The sequence below is a fragment of the Schistocerca piceifrons genome, chromosome X, assembly GCF_021461385.2.
Source record: "Schistocerca piceifrons isolate TAMUIC-IGC-003096 chromosome X, iqSchPice1.1, whole genome shotgun sequence".
In the NCBI taxonomy this organism is placed as follows: domain Eukaryota; kingdom Metazoa; phylum Arthropoda; class Insecta; order Orthoptera; family Acrididae; genus Schistocerca; species Schistocerca piceifrons.
Genome location: NC_060149.1, coordinates 250913075 through 250927092, shown reverse-complemented (window position 1 = coordinate 250927092; position 14018 = coordinate 250913075). Strand labels below are relative to the sequence as shown.

Sequence of the window (14018 nt, the reverse complement as noted above, 5' to 3'; positions counted from 1 at the left end):
TGAAACAGTTTCTGAGTGTATTCTACAACAGAGTACACGCAGTCACTTGTTTTAACCAGTTTTCCCCGTTTAACAAAATTTACAAATGCATTTTCATTGGCCATATTGGGAAAAGCATAGAGAGAATCACATTCTAATGCAGATTTAACTACTGGTGGCTTCAGTATGTGAAGACAGTCTTTGCATGTGATCTGCCTTGAAAGGCGCAATGACACATACCCTGCAATATAATTGAATATGTTTTACTTGTGAAATGAGAACTTAATCTTATCATCAAGAAGTGCACACCACTCCTCTACTTCATTTTCTGCAGCACTTTCATCACTTTCTACTACATGCTTTCTTGCATGAAAATCATAAACAGGTGGCAAACAACACACATTAAAATTTGAGCAATTCCCATTCATTGCAATGACACTGTTACCCAAGAGCAACTTTCTCATGGCACATTTGAGCTGGTATGCATTTGGATTGTTGTTCCAACCACATCTGGAACGAATGCAGGGGAAAAAAAGCTCTATGTGGTCTTGTGACAGTTTATATGTTAGCAAATACTTCAAAGGAGATTCAACACGAAGCATACTTGTCAGAGCTACGTGCCTTACAGATTGCACATTGAAAATTATCCCAAAAGCAAAAATATTTCTTGCATGGAGCAGCAATGGAACACCAATGATTTTTAAGCTTTTGATATAATTTTCAGTGTGTCTGAAAATACCAACGTGTTGACTGGGTGTTGTGTGATGTCCTTAGGTTAGTTAAGTTTAAGTAGTTCTAAGTTTTAGGGGACTGATGACCATAATTGTTAAGTTCCATAGTGCTCAGAGCCATTTGAACCATTTTTTTTTTAATTTAATTTTTTTTTTTTTTTAATACCAAGCCAATAAGATTTGTTGTCAAGTCTCAGGGGGCTCTTATACCCTTTACCTAATGGATTTCTGGAGTTCAGAATATCAATAATCCTATCAATATTATACAAAAATTCTACTGTTGCTTCACTTCCTTTAATATTTGGATCACCAACCCTCCTCAAACACTCTATACTATCTGCCACACTAGAACTCAGTCTGTGGAGCTATTGAAACATTCATTTTTCTATTTACATAACTTATATGTTGTCCTGATAGTTTGTTGGCAAATGTCATACCTCCTTCTTGTTGTACCTTGTTCAATTGCTCAACGAAATGCCATCTAATAGTGCCCAGTTGGAGATGATGTACCTTGTTCAATTGCTCAACGAAATGCCATCTAATAATGCCAGTTGGAGACTCAATAGCAGATACTTCTGCTAGAGCATTTCTGGCAAACTTAATCATATGACATGCCCAAGATACAATAAACATTGTAGCTCTTAAAATCACCCTTGGAAAAATTTAAAGTACAGCCAAGTGTACGTAAAGTGCTTATATTTACCTTGCAGCCATCACATGTAACACACCAAACCCTAATGCCAGAACTATGCAGCCTCTCTAAAGCGGATTTTATCAGTGTGGCCTGATTATTTGCCTGTACACCGTTGATAAAGAAATATGCAATCGGGCATATAAATTTGCCTTTAGTAGAGACAAGCATGAAAACCAGAGCCTCAGATGCCTCTATTACTTCTTTTGACTGAGGCACTTCCCCACCAAACTCTAAAAAACCTGTGTATTGCTTAGTTCCTTGGTCCCAAACTACTTGCTTCCTAAGTGCCACACTGTCTACAATTAGACATGAATCGCTGAACTGGTCCCTTACAATTGGGTTCGAATCAATGTACTTAAAAACATCTTTTAAGAAGCCAGTTTCACAGTCGACACTTGCCCACCTTTTGGGAATAAATGATTTATGGGTCAGAGGCATTAATTTTTGCAGGTATTCATATGCTGCTGGTGAATAAAAGTACACAGTCATCGCAAACATTTTCACATTTGTTGTGTATCTATTACCCTTTGACGAGAGAGAGTTGTCCACTAAATTGCACACTAATTCCACTTGTGTTCCTTTCTGATGATTGAGGAAGTTATGTAACTATTCAGGAAGATGCCCCTTCTCCTTCAATGAACTTATGTCATCCATGGAAAACACTTTCTTCTCTCTTCTTCGAAGTTCTTCACGGACACACTTCAGTTTACGTTTTAATTCGTGCACAATGTCTGAGAAAAAATTGCAAGCTTCGGTCGCTTGTCTTCCATTTCTACTTTCGGCTGTATACCACAATCAATTACTTGAGAACCAACTGCACTCTGAAATAAAGAAATAATTTCGTTATATTTGATTGAAATAACAAGGCTTGATGAAAAAAATATTATAAGAAAACTTTGGGGGTGTGAAAACATCCTTATACTAACGATTTCGACACAATTCGTAGCTTCTGCATTGGATAAATGGGACATGCTTTCCACGGAAGAATTCTCATTGACAACATTCTCCACGCAATCAGTAGCTTCTGCAGAGGGCAAATCAAGCACGGATTCCAGGACAGAACGCTAAAAACAAAAATATGGAACTGTATTACAATATTGCTTAGACCTATGTAGCCCATTTGTGTCCGTACGAAATAAATTCACAAAAGTCAAAACCACACACATAGCAAGGAAATTAATTAGCTACCTCAAATGGAGAAGCATCGTTGTCACTCAAAATCCTAAAACGTCGTCGTGGCTGCTTATTTGGTGGCATCAAATGTGTCGGAAAGTCAAAAATTGATGGCACTGCTTCGGATCTGAGACGTTTTTTCCACGTTCCAGGGCTCACTACGTAATCATCTTGTGGGAAAAGGTTTCCGCAAAGAAAACTGCAAGACGTAGGTTTAAAATCTTTCCGCTTCACGGAAGTAATCCACTTCTTTAGCAGCTCTGGGTGCTTTAGAGGAAACCTGTTCAAAAACATCGAATTAGCAAACGCACTAAGTCTGTATTGTTGTCGTATTGTATCGGCAGTCTTATCACCTGTGAAATGGTAAGTCACTTTCCTTACTCCATCGCTTCGCACAATTGAAAGCGGAACAAGAAATCACCATTTCGATAATCCTTAATTCCTTATACACCGTACAGACCGAGAGAAACTTCTTGGCAAATTCAAATATGGCGGGCAATACAGACGATAGTAATCAGCTGGTAGAGCCAACTATCGGTAGGTGCGGTAGTTGAGCATCCCTCATTTCGCGCCGCGAATCGCGGAGGATGCTAAGTTCACCCAACCTGGATATGATGTGACGTTATTATGACGTATATACGCTTTAGTCGATTAACACATCTATCGACTTTTACGAACGTTCGAGATTCTAAACTGTCCTCAGCTAGTGGTTTGTTTTGACACGTGCGATTCTGATAACAGCTCAGTGTGGCAGCGTATATGTATTTCGCCAAAATAAAAGTAAAAGAGCTGGATATTAATAGAAATATTCCTGACCGCGACCTTGAAAACACCACGGACAACACGTTTCGTAAAAAAGTGAACTCTTCTTATGTCCCGACCAGATTAGATTGTGTGATTGTTGTATTGAACGCTTATGCCGAAAATAATATTTATTTATTATCAATATTTTAGTATGGTTTCATACAATTGGTCTTGTCAGTACATATTAGATTGTAGCAGCATACTCTTGCTGACTTTTTTTTCTTAATTTATATAGCTGAAAGAAAACTCGTGCAAGTTTGTTAGCTAAGTAATTTATATGTCCATCCCAAGATAGTCTTTTATCAACCATAATTCCAAGTAATTTTACACTCGGACCGCAGAGACAGGTACCTTAGTGTCCAGTAATGACTGGTGTATAGAATGATTGAATTTCGAACTTAAAAAGAAAAATATGACGCATTGTTGAAGAAAAATCGTCGACCGGAGATGAAATACGAGGGGAAGTGGACTTCTCAATGTAATCTTAACCAAAGGTTAGTGTCTTGACGCATCTAAAGATTTTGGCTGCTGAGTGCTTCTTCTCACCGAGTACGAATAACCGACGCACTTCAGCTGGGTCAGAAGTACATCAATTTCTGCTTGAGATTCACAATAACCACGCAATTGCCCGTCGTCATCGATGCTGAACTCTTTCAGCTTTTCTCTCATTAGTCTCTCGAATGCTAAACACAGTACAATACACGATTAAACGCAAGGAACGCAAAACACATTTAAACGAATGGCGCAGAGCACAGCGCTACCCTGTCACAGCTTCTCGAAAGTTCACAAAAGTCGAATAGTCGATATACGGTTTCTATCGTTTTCGATGTAGCGTGTATACGTCATAATGACGTCACATCGTATCCAAGTCCGGTGAACTTAGCATCCTCCTCATTTCGCTAGCTTTAGACGCCTGTGAACCCAAGAGCTCGGTCAAAGATTTTATTTAGTTTCTCCTTGCTCAGTGATCACTGCCTTTGCTCTATACCCTGTGAGACTCTGGATCTGGGTGTATCTGTACTTAGTATCTTTGATTACGTTAGTGTACTGAGTTAATGCTGTGACATTATGATAGAGTGGGAGTTATGGTTTTTGGAAGTGGTGTTATTGAGTTGTTTCACAAGTGCAGTAATTTGCCTTTTTGTGCTACGATGAATCAGTTAATTTTTTTTTGTTTTTGTGGTTATTTAAGTAAACAATAATTGATGCGAATAACTAAAGTTATCACTGCACGATATATAAACTGTCATATCTAGTTTCTGTTATTGATTGTCGCCAAGTCACAGAATAGGACATAATATAGAAGATGAACTGTACACGAACAGCGTCAGCGTATGTTTTTTCAGTGTCACTGTGATATTTATGAAACGAAAAACTCTTTCCTTTGGAACACACCCACGAAGGTGAAGGTAGATGCTAGCAGTTTGTTTACTTATTACGCCGCCGCACTACCTATGTGGAACAGTTTTATAGCTTTGTGTAGATGATTTCACAAAGTAACTTCACAAGCCTCAGTGTTTTATTATTGCTTTTGGAATAGTTGTGTACATTTGTTCGGCAAGGCTGCTTTAGTAGAGACGCGCAAAGTTCGGTACCATCATTTCTTAACAACATAAGGAAACCGATACTAATGGTAGACTATCATTTAGAACAGTAGCAGAAGCATGGCATTCTTTACAAAACAAAATAATGACAACTGCTGATTCACCTGTGCTTTAAGTGTATCGTTTCTGCAAAATGCTGGGATGTGGACAAACCAATGAATGTTGGTTTAGTTAAGTGCCGATTAATAAAGCAGCTCCAAATTGAGGCACGTCACGAAGCGAAAGAGCCATGTGATTAAGCAGGGTGCGAAAACTGTAAGTGTTCTTTTAGGATTGCTATGTCACAGAATTTTTCTTGTTCTCTCACGCGCTATCAATAAGGCGATTCTGCCTTGTATGTATTTGTATCGTTGTGGTAGAAATTGCTCTCCCGTTGTTTATTGTGGACAGTGCATTATGAACAAATCAGTTACCTTTGTCGTCAGAGAAATAAAAACAAAAACAGACCAACCGCTAATCCACCCCTGCCCCAGTATGATTGATAAAGTTGTCAATAATTCTGTGCTAACTTTCAGGTTGATACAGTTTGTGTGTATGACCTCTGTGTAAGTTGTCATTGACTAAACTCTCCATTAAATGTTTTAAGTGCATCTTTACACAAAAGAATTAATTTACTGTTTAAAAAGTTATAACAACTACTAATGGAAATAATTTGCGAAAGTGTGAAATGCAGGAAAAAGAAACGGGCCATCACTCAGTCTCACCTTTCTCTTTAAGGTAAGTGATGGTCCACAACCATGGTAAACTATTATTTGTTGTAGGGTTGTCTGTTCAGCAGTTGATATAGAAAAGTGTGGGACTCCTAAAAGTCATATAATAGTACTCCTAGTAGTTCCTTTATTAGTGGTGGCAGTAATCAAATATGGCCTCGCCTTTATTCATGATTCATTTGTCTGCTTCTGTGATTTCATTGCTTGTTTAGTTCTGCTTGTTAATTGCCACAGATGAGTGCTAGTGTGATGTTATGGTAGTGCAGACGTTCATGAACTGATATTCAGCGATGCAGAAAAATAATGGAACATATTTAATGAATTCAGTTTTCAAGTAGTAGTCTGTTTACATACCTTTGTCATTGTAAGCAGACAGGCACACTGCTGACAGTCATGTAGGTGTTTGCATGTGCCGAAGTTTAAGGGAGAATGTATATCAGATTTTGGGGCCTCATAACTTTGAATGTAAATCTGTAATTCAAAGGAGTTCTTAACAGCCTCATTGTTATGTTTGCGTAAGCTTTACGGTATAGACAGTGCCATGAATAAAAAGTGAAAACAGTAATCCTCTGTTCTGATATTATGAACTACTGCTGCTTACTTTACTATGAAATTGATTCCTCCCAGTTTTGTTAACAGTAGCCTATGGATAGAAAATTACTGCAGACATCCTGAAATTGTCATTGTAGTTACTTAGTTGTGGAGAGTTTCTGTTTGCTGTGGCATGCCAGTGTGTACATTATAATAATTTATATGCTATTTATATCTCATAGCAAATTTGCTTCTTTTGTCAGAGGTTCAGTGGTGAATAATCATTACACATGTTCTTTGATTGTTGTATACTCACAGAATATGCACAATAATCATAGAAACATGTAATTTAATGTATCAGGTTTTCAGTTACAGTATTAAACAAACAAGAATTTGTTCCATTTGTATGGTGGTTAAGGTTCTGATGCTTGTAGAGTACTTTGCATGTCTCTTTTTCATGACCTCATTCCACTAGTGTAGGCTAGAGTGTGCTGTTGGTGCCCCTCCCTTCTCTGAAATTTTGGTTGTGGTGACAGATTGACTATGGCTTAGCTTGGGGTCTGGGTTAGGAGGTAAGAATTTAGTTTTGAGTTGACGAAGCCAAAAAGTATGAATGCCAAATCCAGTTAGTGGTAACAGATTGAGCTATAGCATAACCCAATGTCTATGTTTATGTCATATTTAACCCATTTTTTGCTATAAAAACAAACCCTGAAAAATAGAAGCCCCCCCCCGCTATGTAATTGTTACCATTTAGTTGTATGTTATTTTAGCTGCATGTTTGTAAACTGTCATGCTATTGGATTTATTTTTTTGTGGCATAGAAGTAAGGGTGTTTTTATGTTGATGCGTGACTTGCATCATTTTGTGTCTTGTGGTGAATGTTCCTGCAGTTTAAGTACAGATCTGAAAGTGGATAAAAAGTGATAAGGTATAATGAATATTCCATAGTTGGCTGATGGAAGTCCATTTTTTCTTCTTCTTTGTGTTTTTCCTCATAGTTTTATCAACTGTATGCCTTTGAATGATATTGTGGATGGAGACTGATGAAGCATTTGGCATATCCTTTGTATGTTGTTTTTGATAGAGCAGAAAATTTTGATAGTACTGTAAGCATTGCTGTTTTATGGAAGTTTTAATACAAATGCAGTTGTAATGAGATGGATGTGTATTTGGGAACTGTTACTTGAATATGATATGGTTAAAGAGAATGTGTATTGGAAAGAGTAGAGGCATTCCAGTATCTTTGAGGAGGTGTGTGCAGTATTGTTGGATGCAAAACACCTTTTTTTTCCAAGTTCTCAAACATGTTTCAGCATCTCTGTGCCATTATCAGTGGGTTTCTGTTTTATTTAATCTGTAACGTGAACATTTTTACTAAATGATTACTAAATTATGTGGATATTTATTTCAAACAAACAATTTGTTTCTTTTTGTTAATATCTTCAAACTCGGTTTGCATGGTTTTTCAGGACTACTTGTGTGTTATTTATTAAAGATAGCTTATCATCTGCAACCAAATGATGTTGATGAGAAATTTTGTTAGGAGTTAACTATCATTGTATGCTCTAAACATAATTTAGTTTGTCGCGATATTTCACATCTATATTCGTTCTTTCTTACGTTGTTGTGTATGTAAGTAAATCTGAGATTCAGGTTTGCTGTGAAAAATGAGTCAGTATTGTACCATAAATCACTTTCTCATAATAATAATAATAATATCCTTCTTGCATGTAGCGAAACTTTAAGTTGTATATATGATTTTCAGGGCTTGCTATCTATCCAGTTCACGGTTAGCTGCATTTCTGGTGCAATAAATTACTTGATACAGGTAAGTGAGTTGAAATTAAGAAAAAAAATGAGAGCAGAGTGGTTCTACTTCATTTAATATATCTCTCACTGTAATTTCTTAAGCTAAAGCCACTACAAAATTTACTTGTGCTGGGTAGTCATGGTACCTGAGATGTTCATTGCAGAAGCATTCAAATCTTAGGTGAAACACTTGTATAGAATAAAGTAATGTCTGCTTGTGAGCTCATTCCTTTCAGCAATCTTGTTGGATGGAAGTGTTCCATTTGTGTTTATTATATAGGTAAGATTATATACCATCAAAAGTGTTTGTTTACGCTAGTAATTTGGTGACCTAATACAAAATTAACATTAGTTCATTAAATAATTTCTTGTTTTTGAAGTGCTATTCTTTTCACAGAATAGTGAAGCATTTGCCATCATTGAGTCAACTAATTTTTCTCCACTGCAATTGAAATAGTACAATTTGTATGTAGGTTTTCAAATCATTTCACTCAGTGAAATTAACTTTTACTTTTAAACAGATTTGTGGCTATAAAAAGGGTGACATAGTTGTTGAAATAAACATCACCATCAAATTTATAAGTAAAATATATTTTAGTTGCTACTGAACTTAGTAATAAAATCTGCTGGGAAGAGTTATGTAGTTGATTGTTTTTTTTTTTTTTTTTTTAAATATAAAAAAGAAACCCAGGATAAAGTACTAACAGTTATGTACTGCATAGTTCATATTGTTTGTGTGGATCATTTCAATGCGCCAAAAATGCTTGCGAGTCATTTTATATCACTGTAAACCCTTGGGTACCTAGAAGATTTCAGTATGCTGGACGTCACACTTATGTTCGACGTTACTGCACCGACATATATGTTTGAGAAGCTATTGATCATTCTTAGAACATTAACATGATTTAGTATATTGTATTTAAATACAGTTTAGACTGTGTTGTTAGCTACGGCTTATGAAGGCAAAATAGGAATTGATGAATCACTTCTTTAAGATACACCTGTCCTAAATCCAAACATCAGTTTGAACACCACAATGTTTTAATAGCTATGGCATCACTAGACTTGGTATTCCCTTGTTTTGCTCTGATCTTTGAACTGACCTACCCAGCCACTTATTACTTCATAAATAAAAGTACACAATCAGATCTGACTGAGGGACCAAACAAGGTTAAGGTATTGGTCTCACATTCAGGAGTGGCCTGGTTCAAATTCTTGTATGTCCATCAACATATAGGTTTGTTTGATTTCCCTGATTTTATTAAGGCAGTACTGGGATGGTATGCTTTAAGGACAGAACAAATTCCAACCCTATTTTTGTGCTATCAGAACTTAACTCTAATCTCTAATAACCTTATCATGGTGGTATAATAAATCCTAATCTTCCTTACTTTCTGATAGAAGTAGTAGAGTTTTCAAGAATTCAGGGAAATGTCAAGTACTGATTATATTTAAATTGTCATAAAACGTTTGTGATGGTTTTTAAACCATGAAAATATGCATCCTGTAAAAAATCTGGATAGTGTCCATACTGCACTACTAATTGTTGCAGTAGAAACTAAATATATAATGAGTCCAGCCTCAGCAGCCAGAGATAGTAGAGAGAGAGAGAGTGTGTGTGTGTGTGTGTGTGTGTGTGTGTGTGTGTGTGTGTGCGTGCGCAGCAGTCTATCATTTATTATCTGTCATTATTCTATCCTGGATTTTCCACTGTGACAGTGTAATCTTTTAGCATAACAGATTCATGGCATGAAAAGTGTTGTACTGGGATACTGTGATGATTGCTCACACGTTACGAAAACTGCTTAGGAAAGAGCGTTATTTATAACATCTTATAGATGTGTAGTTAAGCTCAAATACCAACTCCAGCAGTGTCAATGTAATTTAGCACGTTGATTAATCGTATGATTGTGTACCTCCGTTAACTTATGGGGTAGTAACCACAAAATTTACACTTGTTTATACGTAGTATGTATGCCTAGATGAGTGGGAAAGTTAATTATATACTGTTAAGAACTGTTAATAGCAAAAAATGGACAAATTACTTGGTACAGGCATGCAGAAGGTAATGATGTGAATTGTGGGAATTTGAACTTCTGAAAGTGAGCTTGTTTATGCATTTTATAATGCAGATTTGAGTTTTTTTTTTTTTTTTTAAGTCATGCTATCACATCTCTTGTGAAAAGAACATTAACTGGAGGGAGGAATTCAGTCTTCAAAGTACAGTTCTATGCTGTATGCTCCAGACAAGATCTCCAATAGCTACCAATGCTGTTTCCATCTTTCAGCCCCAAATTACAAATGGCTGCTCCAACTTCGACTGTGCCAGCACAGAGACATTGCCATAAAAACATAAACAAAATCATTTTACATTTGCAGACTTGCAAAGCGACCATTCAAAGCCCATTTAAACTACCGAGAATCTTCAGTTGTCGTATGGGTTATAGCTAGACATGTTAAAACTTGAGACTTTGAATCTTTTAGTTACTGAAATGCAGAAAGCAGGAGAAATAATTTCTACATTATCAGCCATTTCTATCATTAAATAATGTGGCCTGTATCAGTACTTCTGCATCTGGTATGACAATTAAAATCACACATGGAGAAAATTTTTTTTTATCTGAAGCTTGATTATTTTTATACCACACACCCTCTTCCATCAAGCTCAACCAACCAAGCACGATTCAATTCTGTGAATCACTGGCTGCTGTTGACAGTTCACCACTGAATGTAATTGAGAAGTTGTGTATGGTAAGCTGGGTTGCTGCAGATGGTATGGCAAAAATTTGTCACAGTGCAAGGAATATGTTGAGCAGTGTGACAGCAAGATATGCAAGCCTCAGCATTTAGGTATCTCAATAAAAAGGCAAACTGACACAACAGAAAGTTATCAGATAACTTGCCCACATTGCTCTTAAATTTAGGAATGAACTGCAAGCAGTTTATGGCTGTAGCTTCATTATTTTATATCCACATAACCTCGTCTAACAAGCTTATCTAATTTTGGTTTGCAAATAATTCTGTAGCTATTCGGTATTGATCTGAGATCATCATCCCCCCCCCCCCCCACATACATACACTGATAAGCCACAACATTATGATCTCTGCCCACTGTGATGTTGGATGCCGCTTGGTGCCGTTGAAGGCACATGGCACGGTAACAAAAGTATGTAAGGAGAGCTGACACAGACTGGGGATCACCGTAGTGAAGACATGAACTGCAAATAAGGAAATCCATTGAGGTAAGCAGCTTTGAAAAAGGGCAAATTATTATTATTATTATGCAGAGCCTGTGAATGAGTATCTCCAAAATGGAGAAACTGGTTGAATGTTCATGTGCTACTGGCGTGAGCATCTATGGAAAGAGGGAGGAGGACAGTCAAACTACCACTAGATGCTAAATGGTTGGATGTCAACGATTCTTCACAGAATGTGTGATTCGGAGACTTGTCTGTTGTATAAAGTAGGATAGATTGTGATCTGAGGCATCCCTACCAAAAGAGCACAATGTTGGTGTACACACAATTGTTTTGGAGCACGCCATTCATCATACATTGTTGGACATGGAGCTCTGCAGCAGACCACCCCTGTGTGTTCACATGTTGACCCGATGACATCGTCAATTATGTTTGCAGTGGGCACGAGACACAGGGATTGGACTGTTGATCAATGGAAACATATCAGCTCTTAAGGTGAATCACATTTTTGCTGCACTAGCTAACTGGTTGTCTCGACAAATGCCTTCATTGAGGTGAACAGTGGCTTGAAATGTACAGCGTACCACGGGTACAGACTGGTGGGAGCAGTATTATGCTATGGGAGACTTTCTCCTGCTCTTGCATTGGATCTGTGGTAGTAATTGAAGACGCACTGACAGTTGTGACCACCTGCATCCCTTCATGCAGGATGCCTTCCCCAATGGTGATGTCATCTTTCAGCAGTATACTTGTCCATGTCTCGGAGCCAGAACTGTGCTACTGTGGTTTGAGAGAATTAAGGAATTATGGTGAACTCACATTGATGTCTTGGCGACCACATTTGCCTAGCGTAATGCTACAGAACCCATCTGGGTCTATCAGGTAGCCTCACTGCATAGACAAATCAGCATCCCGTCATTTACACGAACTACACGATCAGCATGTAGACATCTAATGCCACATACTTTCACTAGCCTACCAACAAACTGTTGGGGTCCCTGATACGCAGAATCAATGATGCATTTCATTTTAGAAATGGAAAAAAAAGCTATTAAGCAGGTGGTCATAATGTTTTGGCTCATCTGTTTTGTGTGTGTGTGTGTGGGGGGGGGGGGGGGGGGGGTAATTCTCACACACTCAGTGTCACTATGCTGCGGTACTGATGTATTGATTTTGCAGTACTGCAGGTAACCAACAAAACTCTTTCTGTTTCTATAAAGCTTCTTAATCTCTGGTAATGACCACTTCAAATTTCTGATTTATGTCTCCCAAACTTCTTGTTAAATGTGTGTTATGTAACAGGAATTAATTGTTGGAATAGAGTAGGTTTAAACTAGACCAATTAGCTTCTCTTCAAACATTAAGACGTGTAGTATTAGCTCTTTTTTTTTATGAAATAATGAATATTGTTTGCTACACTTGCCCTCATCTTAATTGCAGAATGCAGCTCCCTATATCAATCAGAAAAAGAAGAAAAAGGAACCAACAGGGCATGAAAATACATAGGGTGTGCAAATCCTGTTGTTTTCATATTAAAATCTTTTGTTGTATTGTAAATGGGGTGTTGTATTGTCCAGTCAGTGACCAAGCAAGCCTAAAAATACCAGACTAGAGAGATCTGAAATTAAAATACAATGTGTGTAGTGAGTTTACTTACATCGATTGAATTGTGAACAGAAGTTTTATGTTTGGAGGTTGTTGATTTTCTTCTTAACTGTAAATCTTTTTTGCAGCTTATTTTTTTCATATTAAAAGTTGAATTTGGTAAATCATATTTTTCTTCCAGAATTGAAATAGATGACACATTACTAATTTTGTTGCAGGTTCCAAAGAAAGAAATCCAAGAAAATGGCTGCTCCAAAATCCTTAGATGACTTTAATAAACTGTTAGGTACCTCAGATACAAAAGTAAAACTAACTGTTACAAATAACTTACTAGCCTACTTATCAAACCCAGAAAACAGTTTAGAATGTGAAGACATCGGCCTTTTCATGGATGCAATGGTACCCTGGATGCAGTCAAGCAATAGTAAGGTAAGTTAAATATTTTTACAAGAGGTAGTAATAAATATTCACTAAGCATTTATACTGTTGTTACAAAAGTGATGAGTTAGATACATAAAATTGTACATTATCTTCCCTAGATAAAACATTCAGCTAGTTAATGTTTCAACTCAACATGGTGCCAAAAGATGGGCTAATATTGAACCAATTTGCTTTCATAGCTGTCCATAGACGGGAGTTTGTCAACAGAGACTGACAGTAGTTCTCAGACATATTTGGATACTTATTGGATGAAAATGTAGCTTGTTGTTTAAAATTCTTTAGAATATTTATCGTAGAATTGGTACATCCCTTACAATCCAAATTTGTACTTTATCCTGTTCCATTATGGTTTCAAAGTAATTTTTGGCAGCAACCATCATAAACTGGTTTTTTTTTTCCCCGTCAGTGAAAATCAGTAGAAACCATTGAAGATGCAAGACAATGCCTTGCACATGTGACTGCTGCTAACCTAAAAATAGGCCAGGATCCATGTATTGTGTTGCCTCATATCTGAATCCCTCCAACATTGTTGCAAAAAAATGATACCTTAATTGCTCAACTGAACTAATGCTTGGAACCACTGTGGTTCAATGGGTGATTGCACGAGAGCAGTGAAGATGCTGCATTCTGCACGTGCATCCCTGGTAAATTAATGAAAGCATAGCTTTTTTTGTTAGATGGCCAATAATAGGTGATGGCGTTGTGATTGCTTTGAACAGTTATTACCAGTTGATGCT

General features: G+C 37.1%; 1 protein-coding gene across 7 annotated transcripts in view; it reads left to right on the top strand.

The window, feature by feature from the left end:
- The first annotated feature begins 4411 nt into the window (after nucleotides 1–4411).
- The window catches only part of LOC124721246 (CLIP-associating protein 1-A), a 245297-nt gene continuing 235690 nt past the window's right edge, over nucleotides 4412–14018 (top strand). For 4 of the 7 annotated variants that reach the window (XM_047246110.1, XM_047246109.1, XM_047246108.1 and 1 more), the window contains exons 1-3: nucleotides 4412–5702; nucleotides 7995–8057; nucleotides 13059–13269. In XM_047246110.1, coding sequence (XP_047102066.1) covers nucleotides 13084–13269 — 186 coding nt within the window. In that variant the 5' untranslated portion in view covers nucleotides 4412–5702; nucleotides 7995–8057; nucleotides 13059–13083. The remainder of the gene's footprint in view (nucleotides 5703–7994; nucleotides 8058–13058; nucleotides 13270–14018) is intronic. The other 3 variants (XM_047246106.1, XM_047246107.1, XM_047246111.1) reach the window with 3 other exon arrangements.